The sequence below is a fragment of the Panicum virgatum genome, chromosome 8K, assembly GCF_016808335.1.
Source record: "Panicum virgatum strain AP13 chromosome 8K, P.virgatum_v5, whole genome shotgun sequence".
In the NCBI taxonomy this organism is placed as follows: Eukaryota; Viridiplantae; Streptophyta; class Magnoliopsida; order Poales; family Poaceae; genus Panicum; species Panicum virgatum.
The window spans coordinates 43,762,445-43,773,559 of NC_053143.1; the positions used below are offsets into that span (position 1 = coordinate 43,762,445).

At 49.0% G+C, this 11,115-nt stretch overlaps 1 protein-coding gene across 1 annotated transcript; it reads right to left on the reverse strand.

The window, feature by feature from the left end:
• Positions 1-5,849: 5,849 nt before the first annotated feature.
• Positions 5,850-10,791, reverse strand: LOC120644807. The gene has a single exon (XM_039921523.1). The coding sequence runs from the start codon at positions 7,452-7,454 to the stop codon at positions 6,066-6,068; it is 1,389 nt and encodes a 462-aa protein (XP_039777457.1). The 5' UTR covers positions 7,455-10,791; the 3' UTR covers positions 5,850-6,065.
• Between the last annotated feature and the right edge of the window lie 324 nt (positions 10,792-11,115).

An 11,115-nucleotide genomic window follows, 5' to 3' on the forward strand; every position in this document is an offset into this window, starting at 1 on the left:
GAGGACGATGCTTGATGAGCATAGGACTCCTCGCAAATACTGGGCTGAGGCAGTTAACACCGCTTGTTTTGTGTCTAACCGCATTTTCTTGCGTGTTTTCATGCACAAGACTTCTTATGAGTTGCGATTTGGACGCCAGCCCCGTGTTGATCATCTCAGAGTTTTTGGTTGCCGATGCTTTGTGCTGAAAGAGGGAAATCTTGATAAGTTTGAGTCTCGCTCGTCTGACGGCATTTTTCTCGGTTATGCTTCTCACTCCAGAGCTTACCGTGTGCTGATTATTGATACTAACATCGTCAGAGAGACTTGTAAGGTCACTTTCGACGAGACTGCACCGTGCAATTCTTCTGTCTTTGAAGTTGCAGGAGATGATGAGCTCGGTACCTCCATCTTTGAAGATGAGGAGGAAGAAGCTGCGGAGGGCGTCGCTGAGGCTACCACGCGTGCTGTGGACCCAGCCGTCTCTGCCACGAGCTCGAACGATGACGACTGCCCCGACCCGACTATGTCTTCTTCCCGGGGGCCGATCGAGCAGGTGACTCAGGCTTCACCAGTTGCACCTGAGGAGACACCAGATTTGGTTGAGGAGGAGGCGACTTCGACGCGGGAAGCTCCACGACACATTCAGCGTTGTCACCCACCTCAACAGATGCTAGGTGATCTCAATGAGCGAGTCACCAGGTCCAAGGTAACGAGTATCGCTGGCTTTGCTCATTCAGCGTTTGTTGCCTCTTTTGAGCCGAAAGATATTGGACACGCTCTTTCTGATTCTAATTGGGTCAATGCCATGTATGAGGAACTTGAAAATTTTGAAAGAAACCAAGTTTGGGTTTTAGTCGAGCCTCTACCTGCTTGTAATCCCATCGGAATGAAGTGGTTTTTCAAAAACAAGCAGGGTGAGGATGGGTTGGTTGTTCGGAACAAGGCTCGTCTTGTTGCCCAGGGGTTTTTCCAAAAAGAGGGTATTGATTTTGAGGAGACTTTTGGCCCTGTTGCTCGTTTGGAAGTTATTCAAATCTTTCTTGCATTTGCTGCTTCCAAGGGTTTTAAAGTTTTCCAAATGGACGTTAAATCTGCCTTCTTGAATGGTTTTATCGAAGAAGAGGTTTATGTGAAGCAACCCCCCGGTTTCGAAAATCCCAAGTTTCCAAAGCGTGTTTATGAACTTCAAAAAGCTCTTTATGGTTTGAAATAGGCACCTAGAGCTTGGTATGATAGATTGAAAACCTTTTTGCTGGATCAGGGCTTTAAAATGGGATGTGTGGATAAAACTTTGTTCCTCATGCGATCTGGTACTAATTTTTTATTAGTTCAGATATACGTGGATAATATTATCTTTGGTGGCTCTGCTCACGCTCTTGTCTCCAAGTTTTCTGAGCAGATGTCCAGGGAATTCGAGATGAGCATGATGGGTGAGCTGCAGTTCTTCCTCGGGCTGCAGATCAAGCAAACTTCCCAGGGCACGTTCGTTCATCAAGCCAAGTACACCAGGGACTTGCCACGGAAGTTCGATATGAGCGACTTGTCTCCTCAGCCGACTCCGATTAGCACTTCAACGGCGCTTGATGAGGACTTGGACGGCGAGGCGGTGGACCAGAAGGAGTACAGGAGCATGATCGGCTCCATCCTGTACCTGACAGCGACGCGGCCGGACATTCAGTTCGGCGTCGGCCTCTGTGCGCAGTACCAGGCTTCGCCGCGCACCACCCACAGGCAGGTGGTGAAACGCATCTTCAGGTATCTGAAATTCACCCCTGAATTTGGTCTTTGGTACTCTGCGGATTCTTCTCTGGTTTTGGTGGGCTTTTCTGATGCCCATTTCGGTGGGTGTCGGTTGGATCACAAGTCGACATCCGGCACTTATCAATTTCTCGGTACATCTTTGGTGTCTTGGTCCTCTCGCAAGCAGGCTAGTGTAGCGCTTTCTTCCACAGAAGCTGAGTATGTTGCCGCTGCTAGCTGCTGCTCCCAGATACTTTGGATGAAACAAACCTTGCAGGATTATGGATTGAGTTTTGGTAGGGTTCTCATCTTTATAGACAACATGTCCGCTATTAGCATTGCAAAGAACCCTGTCCTACACTCTAGAACCAAACACATAGATATCCGGTTCCATTTCCTGCGAGACAATCATGAGAGAGGCTACATAGACTTGATCCATGTCCCTTCAGAGAGGCAAACCGCAGATATCCTAACCAAACCGCTTGAGCAGGACACCTTTGCTCGCTTGCGAGGGGAGCTTGGGTTTTGTTACCCCTTTTGATCGCTGACTTTTCTTTGGTTAGCTTTGTAGGTTGTATTTGCTTCTCTTCGTTTTCTAGGTTTGGTAGTTGCATTGTGCATATGCATTGTACATGTTTGCATTTTGCATTGCCTCACTTGCACTAGAATTCTTGTATACATTGCTATGATCTTCTAGTGCCTGCTAGTGTGAGTAGATAAATTTGATCATGTATAGCTTGCTCCACTGTGTATATGACATCATCTGAGTTAAGCTATTTTGATTTGAAAATCTGAAAACATGATCACCATGTCTTGGCTACTAGCATGTTAGGGCGTGTTGATATGCTTTGCTATCTTATTCATGCTAGTGTTGCCTTTCGTTCAGCAATTCATACTTGAAATGATCTAAATTTGATAAAATTGCTTGAATTGTTCTTGAAATGGATTGAAAAGATCCAGGTGGGATTGCTTGTCGCACTGATCGAGTTTTCGGGACGGCTCAATTTGCACTTGTGAGAACCCGGGTAAGACTGTGCATGACTGAAACGGGTGTCTTAAGCTTCTGATTGTCTTTGGCATAGGCTTGGCCTCGTTGCTAAGTAAAGCATGACAAACTTTCAACCCCTGGCACTAAGAATTGCTTGATATAATTTGATTGAAAAATGAATGTTTGCAACATGCTTTGGCTGGTTTGGCTCACCTGTATGAGTATGATTAGCACTGCTTTCCTTTCCCTACTTGTTAGTGCTAGATCATGGGTGATGCTTTTATTTCTTCTAAACTGAACTTGCCTAGCTCTAGACTGATCTGATATACCCTGTTGAGCTAGATGCAGGTCTTGTTTATGGATGCACACGTGCTTGTGACTAGATGTTGCTCATATCCTTGTATCCCTGAATGCTTTCACTTACACATCCTGCATTACATTCATTGCATAGAATCTGTTCAGGGGGAGTCACGGTTTCAGGGGGAGGTTTAGGCATATTTTAGGTTTGATGTGTGCATGTGCCAACAAGGGGGAGAGTTTTTGGGAGAAGTGATCAAACAAGGGGGAGACTTGTTTGATTGTTGAAAAACTTGTTGTGCACAGGGTTTTGAGAGTGCATCATGTTGGGAGAGTTGCACTTGTGAGAGGAAAAAGCTTTGCTTGGGGAGTGTCTGCTTTGTTTCTGGCTCTTGAGTTCTCCTCGTTTTCCCTCCACTTCCAACATGACTGCGTCGAGCGTTACCTCTGTCTTTGAGGAGTCATGTTTTGGCTTTTGATCGATTGCGTCGAGCTGTGGCCCTTGTCTTAGGGGATCGATCTGTGCTTGAGTAAGTGACTATTCTTGACTTTCTGAGCATTTTGTCACTTGCTTGAGTTCTTCACTTTCTTGCTTCTATTTTATCACTTCTCTGGTTTCAGGTGGTGTGTTGATAATGCACTCATCAAGGGGGAGATTGAGGAATGTTGAGTACTCTATCCTGCCTGTGATGAGTGAATTGTCAACCGTGCGGTGTGATCGTGCGTTTGGTCTTTGGATTGCAGGTACACGGGCGTCGAGTGTCGACGGTGAGCTGCCATGGAGGAGCTCAGGCCGGGCGGCAGCTGTGGCGTCCACTCCTGGATCGAGGGCGCAAGCGGCGACGGAAGGCGGTTTCTTGGTTTGCGCCACAAAATCAAGGAGGCGGACGGCGGTTGAAGACGCCAAGTCGTGGAGGCACGGGCGTCGGTCTCGGGACTGGCGGAGGCGACGGGCGTCGACGGCGTCTAGGGCCTCGCTGTGGGTGAGGAGGTGACGGGCGTCGGGCAGCGTCTAGGGCCGTCAGAAGGCCGAGGCGGGAACGGCGTCTAGGGCCACGGCGTGGAGGCGGGAATCTTCCCGCGCGAGAAGTTTTGGCAGTTTTCTCAAAACCGGCCACCTACCCGGGTTTCGCGGACCCCTCAAAAACCGCGAACCGGATCTTCATCAACGTGGCGGCATCGCGGAGAAGACTTCGAGTTGAAGAAAGAAACTCCGCCGTCGGATGAAATCTTGTACCCTTTTCCGGTTTTGCCCCTACGGGCGTTTTAGTTTGAATTTCAGAGTGGAGGTCATTTCTGGGATGTGACCGGTCTGACCGGTCTCCCCCAAGAGTCGATAAATATGTCTCACCTGCCCCCTTGGATAGGTGAGCCTCGAAGCCACGAGTCATTTCTATTTTCTCCTTGCTCCTCCCTCTGTTCTAGGGTTAGGCCGAGGTCTCCATGGCAAAAGTGGTCTAGATTATAGCTAGGTCCACAAATTTGAGAGGGTGGATGAATGGGTGGAGGTCTAGCTCTTGTATAGGTGAGGTCCTCTGTAAATCACGATGAATTTGAATGAAATCGAGGTCCCCTTTGAGCAGTTCTTGTGTGTTCCCATTCATCTCTTGTTCATGGCTTGATTTCCTTTCTTTTGGTGGTTTTTGAGATCGAAGCTTTCTCTTGGACGGGTTGGGGACTCCGTGATTTGTTTCTTGACCATCTAGCCTAGGGCTAAACTCTCAAGATTCACGAGTCCCTCGGATTAAGATTTTTCACGTTCTTGAGAAAACCCCAATCCTCTTTGATCTTTCCTCGAATTCTCTAGTTCCTCTAATCTTTTGGGAGAGATCTCTTGGGGATATGTTTACGGGGTAGATGTGAAGGTATCCCTCGAGTTTCATCGAATTTAGACTTCATTTGATCGAGATTCACCATTTGAAGCTTTGATTGCGAGCTTTCTGGGAGCGACCGGTCTGACCGGTCGAAGAAATCGGTCTGACCGGTCTGGGATTTCAATTCTAGCCTGACCGGTCTGAGTAGGCGGTCTGACCGGTCTGTGTCTTCCAGGTCTGCTGATTTTCTCGTTTGCTTCCGAGTTTTCGCTCGCTCGTTCTAGGGCTTGTTCGTGTTGGTTTAGCTCTTCCATAGCTATTCCAAACTTCACCTAGAACTCTTGAGGGCTTGTAGTGATTTTGGGATATAGGCCGACGGATCGATTTCGAGAGAAATTTTGATCGGCTCCCATTCACCCCCCCCCCCATCTGGTCACCGGTTTCGATCCCTCAGACATCCTCCCTACCAAACACTACCTAAGTCTGCCTCAAATACTCTAACCTCCACATCTTGTCATATATAATTATCTGTGATTCCAGGCAACTTGACTACAGAACCCTCAACACGAGAAACCATCAGGCCATAGTTATCTTCAGATATCACAAAGGCAAAGAGGTCTGTGGTGAATTTGTTGCTGCTGAGCACGTATAGCTTACCCTGGCAGAAGGGGAAGCTAATCCATATTATATGAGTTGTAGTTAATCAATGTTTCTATATATTTGGAAATAAAACAATGAAGTTCTATCCTGAAGACTACATTTCACATCAGGAATGGATACAAATTCCATGTATTCCATATTTCCATATCAGAGCCAAGACAGACATTAGAAATTGAAGTCTACATTTGCCAAGTACAAATTGCAAGATTTACAAGTTGTAGTTAATCAATTTATTCAAAAACTTCTATTTGACTATATAAAATCAACCTTAGAGGACAGAATTCCACAAACACAACCTTAGATAGGAACTTCTCAGAGGAACTTGAAAAAAAATTAAGCACATAAAAGTTTGCTACTAAAAACAGTCATTGCAATCAAACATAAAACAGTATCGCATTTGTTTCAGGCTTTCAGCTCTCAGAAATACAAAACCAGTCATCGGAATCAGACATAAAACAGTATCACACTTGTTTCAGGCTTTCAGCTCTCCAAAATACAACACCATGGCGGCTGGCCCCAATCAAGCATTAGTGTACACAATAAGACTCATTAGGATCAGAGTGACAGAGGTGACCTGCAGCAGTTCATTCAGGAGGAAATAACCATGTTGGATGCATCAGCATACCATCAGGCGCCTGAAGTTTGTCCTCTGGTATGTCTGCAGCAAACGGTGCCATTGTACCCTCTTTCATGTTGTACACAAATTTGTCGAAAGGGCGTGCATTTTTATCCGGGGGGAGGTAACCATCAATGAAGTAGATACGATCATCTTCAACTCCATCACACTGACATGAGCGAAATGCCTTGCTGTTGCATGGGCTGATGAAGACGCAGTCGCCGTCCAAGCTCTTGATCTCGGTGAATCTGACAGGGTCTGTGCTCAAGCTCGCCTCAAACACCCTGACCTCAACAATTCCCTGCCAAATTTCAGCATCGACGTCGCTCGTGTACGTCGCAACTATCAAGAGTTTTCCACGCCACTCCACCATGCTCCAATTCTGGTGATAGCCATCCGTGACCTCAGGCCATTCGATCTCACGGCAGTCGATCCGAGAAACGATGAGGCCGCTGTCGTCGTCGTCTTCAGAGAGCCCAAGTGAAAAGAGGTCTGTGGTGAGCTCGCCGCAACTGAGCATGTAGAGCTTCCCCTGGCAGAAGATGACATCAGTGAACTTAGGGACACAACTGCCGTGGCACACGCACCATGACTTCATCCCAGGTCGCCAGAGAGCAAGCTTGGTGGCATCCTCGATCATGGAGATGGCAGCCACGACGCAGCCGCTGATTCCCGGCTGCGGTGAAGACGACAAGACCACCTTGCGAAACGACATCGCACACTCTGCAGCATTGATCGCGCAATTCATCACCACATCGGAGCCGCCGCCGTTGGCGATGGGGAGGGACCTGCTGCGTGCGTCGTCGGGGTGGGCGGCGGCGGCGGGAGGAGGCGGGAGGCGGACGACGACATCCCGGGAGAAAGCGTTCATCAAGAAGCACCGGAGGTCACCAACGCCGCGACTCGTGTCGCGCTCCGCGCCCACGAGCCATCCGTCGAACGAGCCGACGCAGCGTACGTCGTCGCTGCCAGCCTCCGCCGCCTCCGTCTGCGGAGGCAGCGGGACGCGGCGGCGCGCGCCAGTCAAGGTCCCCTCCGCGCGGAAGCCGGAGAACGAGAAGTCGGACAGCACGAGCAGGGGCAGCGGCGGCGGCGCCCGCCGGTGGTGGCGCGCCGCGGCGCGCCACGCGTGGCAGACCGAGCGCAGCCTGGCGCGGTCCTCCGCGAGGGCGAGGCGGCCGACCACGACGCCGAGGATGTCCGCCGGGAGGTCCGCCCACGGCCGGCGCTGGGCCTCCAGCTCCGACGCGTCGTCGAGCCTTGGCGTCTCCGAAGCCGGGAGGCCCGGGACGCACTTGGTCGAGCACCTTGCCTGCGCCACCGCCGCCAGAGGTAGAGGCGCTCTCCGGCAATCCATGGCCGCCGGACAGGGTCCTGGTGCCTCTAGCTTGCTCCATGGCAACGTGTTAATCGGTCTCTTGTATGGATGGATGCAGGCTGGGCCTGCCAGGATTGACTTTGATGGTTTCCAAGAGCCAGTGGTTGGTCAGGTTGACTTGACATTGAGGGCTTCCAAGACTTGTTCAACATGTTGAGAATGTTTCATTCTAGAAACCCTCACCTCTCACAAACAAAACAAACAATTGGGATTTTGTTAACATGTCATCCAATGGCTCTCTTTCTTCCTCATTCCTCCTCCAGCCATGACATCTTACATTATCTTGCTTTCAAGAAAAACAGAGTTATCTCCTTTCTAAAAAAACATTTTGCTTTATCATCGAATCGGGTATAGGTAGAAGACCAAAAATACATGGGCATGATGTAGCAATTTAGAGAATGAACTAGTGCCCATCTTGTCAAATCTTTCTTTATGAGAAATGGTCATTGCCATTTTGATGTGGGTTCGCACATTTTGGGCATCTCCAACGATTCCCAATATACCCTCTCTGAAATTGAATTTTGAGTGTGAAGAGAAAAAAAAAACTCGCTCCAAAACCAAAAGTTCCCAAAATATGTTCTATATTTTGGCCAACCTAAAACCAGCGGATGACGTAGCCAGATATATGGAAGGTCTGTGCACGCCCAATCCCCAAATCCCGTAGTTTCCGTATCAAATTCGATCTCTTGTGTCTACAAGAGTTCTCAAAATATATGCCCACAATATATTCTGAATAGACAAATAGCTGTCTTGGTGCAATTTTATTATTTTTTGAACCGATTTCGGCAACATTAAGAGATGACGAGGGGTGTTTTGAGTTTTGACCCCAAAAATCTGATTGTTGGGATTTTTTTTTTTTTGTTCAATCCTTACCATGTTCTTCTCTTTAAAGAAAAATGCTTCTGACCAATCGCCAATCATGCAACTACTAACTCCGTGTTTGTTTGAGCTATGCTTTTCAAAAGATGTTTTTTAAGAAGGTAATGAAAAGTATATATATGCTTAACTGGCTTTACAAATAACGTAATGTATAATATAGATAATTCTTTTCTGTAGTTAACAACAGACTCTTCTAGACTAATTTCTGGCTTCTAATAAAATACAACTTTTGCTTATCAAAAGCCAGCAGTTTCAAGACTTGGTTGTTTATTTGAGCTTTTTGCTTATGATGAGAATCAAAAGTCAGACATGAAAGTATAATTATATGACTTTTAGGACAAAGACAAGTCAGGAAACACGCCAATTAGCCTGCCCAAAATGTCATATTCAGTTGACCTGAAGTACAGTATTGCTTTATCAATCCCCAAGATCTACCAATTGACAGGTGTGTATACGCGTGCTTTCTAGTTGATTACCAAGGTCTGACTTCTCATAGGAAATTGAAAACAATTTAAGCACACACAAGTTTACTACAAAAAAGCAATCACTGGAATCAGACATAAAACAGTATCACCATTGTTTCAGCTCTCAGAAATACAACACCATGGTGCCTGGCCCCGATCAAGTCTCGTTACTAGGAAATTTAAGATCAGAGTAGCAAATAAAGCTGACCTGCAGCAGTTCATTCAGGAGGAAATAACCATGTTGGATGCATCAACATGCCATCTGGCGCCTGAAGTTTGTCCTCTGGTATCTCTGCAGCAAACGGTGCCATTGAACCATCTTTCAAGTTGTACACAAATCTATCGAAAGGCCGGGCATTCTTATCCGGGGAGAGGTAACCATCAATGAAATAGATGAGATCGCCTGATCCGACTCCATCATACTGACACGGACGGAATGACTTGCAGCTGCATGGGCTGATGAAGACGCAGTCGCCATCCAAGCTCTTGATCTCAGTGAATCTGACAGGGTCTGCGCTCAAGCTCGCCTCAGTAGTATCCATGGCCATGGAGATGGCAGCCACAACGCCACTGGTGCCCGGCTCCGGCGAAGATGACAGGGCCACCGTGCCAAACGACATGGCACGCTGCGCAGGGTTGATCGCGCAGTAATCCATCGTCACACCGGAGCCGTTGGCGATTGGGAGAGACAGAGACCTGCTTTGCAAGGGCGAGGCGGCCGACCACGATGCCGAGGATGTCCGCCGGCAGGTCTGCCCACAGCCGGTGCCGCGGCTCCGACGCCACCAGAGGTAGAGGTGCGTGACAAGTCTGGTCAGCTGGAGTTCCTTCCCCGGAATTCATGGCCGCAGCACAGCGTCGTGGCCGAGAACCTCTTGCTCACGGCCGACGGATGCGCCTGTGAGCTTTGACTTTGAGGGCTTCCAAGCCCAGCAAGTTGGTCTCGTTTACTTGCTCACGGCCGACGGCTGAGCCTGTGAGCTTTGACTTTGAGGGCTTCCAAGCCCAGCAGGTTGGTCTCGTTGACTCTGACACGTCGGGCAACAACTACCAAGGTATATAACGCAAAACACATAGGAGGTGTCCATGCACCCAGAACAAAATGCAAAATCAGTATGGATCAATTTTTTATCATATATGCACCCTCACATCCTAAACTTATGCACCCACAAGGCAAATGCACCTCCTACTAATTTACTCTAACTTCGCCAGTGGGCATCTCCCGTGGCAGCAAGAGAGATCATGACTTTGTCTGGCCACATCTCATAGAGCCAGGGAAGCCACTGTTCGCAGTTGATGACGAGCATGAGCGCGCCAACATGGCTTTCTTGCGAGTCTTGTTTGAGTGTCGGTTGCTTTGTGATTGGCTGACTTGAGATTATGCTTGTCTTGTTTCAACGTTGCGCGAGAAGGTCGATACCATGCTGCAAGAGAGGGCGGAGGCCAACGAGATCGTGGGAGCTGACCATCAAGCTGGCTGCCATCAACGCTTCTGCCCCGGCGATCTGCGACCATATTCTTGGGGAACAGCCGGCCAACCTCGCTACTCCACCTGTTCGGTGCCAAACTACACGCCCAGAGGCTAATCTTCAGGTGCGGCGTATAGCATCCAAATCAAGGTTGGATCCAGCGTGGGGGCAGGGGGGCACAAGTCCCCCTACCCTAGGAACTCCATGGAAAGAAGAGAATAGGGGATGGAGAAGAGGGGGAACGAATGGAGAAATGAAGAAGAAGAAAAGGGGCGTCGCAATAAGAAGTTGTGGGGGTAGCTGTGTTGGAGACGATTGCACGATGTGGGTGAAGGTGCTAGACCTGGTCGCCTCCCTCTCTGGGGTCGCTACCAACACAGCCGTGGAGTAGGTGCTTCCACTCAACCAGGTAAATGACTTCTGGACTGTTCTATTTGCGGATTTGATTGTGCTCCGTGAGCTCGAGCTCATGGCGTGTGGAATTTCCCATTGCAGGAGCTGTGGGGATTGTCCCTGGATAAGTCATGGTACATCCGCACTGCATTCCAACTGCACACGAGTGACGACGCAGCGGAACACCGGTGTGCATAGGAGCTGGAGGCAACGGTGCAGTGGCTGATCGGCGAGCTCGAGACTGCCCGCCGAGGGAAGTGGGATGCAGAAGCCGCTAAAAAGTGAGCTGCAGTGTGCGCCATCCTTGATCGAGAGTGGATCACGGCTCTGGCACTTAGGTGGCCGAGCTGCAGGCGGTGGCGACATCCTACGGCCAGGAACGAGCCGACGCCCTCGTAGCTGTCAAAGGCAACGTGGCTTTCTTGCGAGTCTTGT

Excerpts from the sequence above, each read along its gene's own strand:
- LOC120644807 (XM_039921523.1), bottom strand. The coding sequence starts at position 7,454 with ATGGATTGCCGGAGAGCGCCTCTACCTCTGGCGGCGGTGGCGCAGGCA.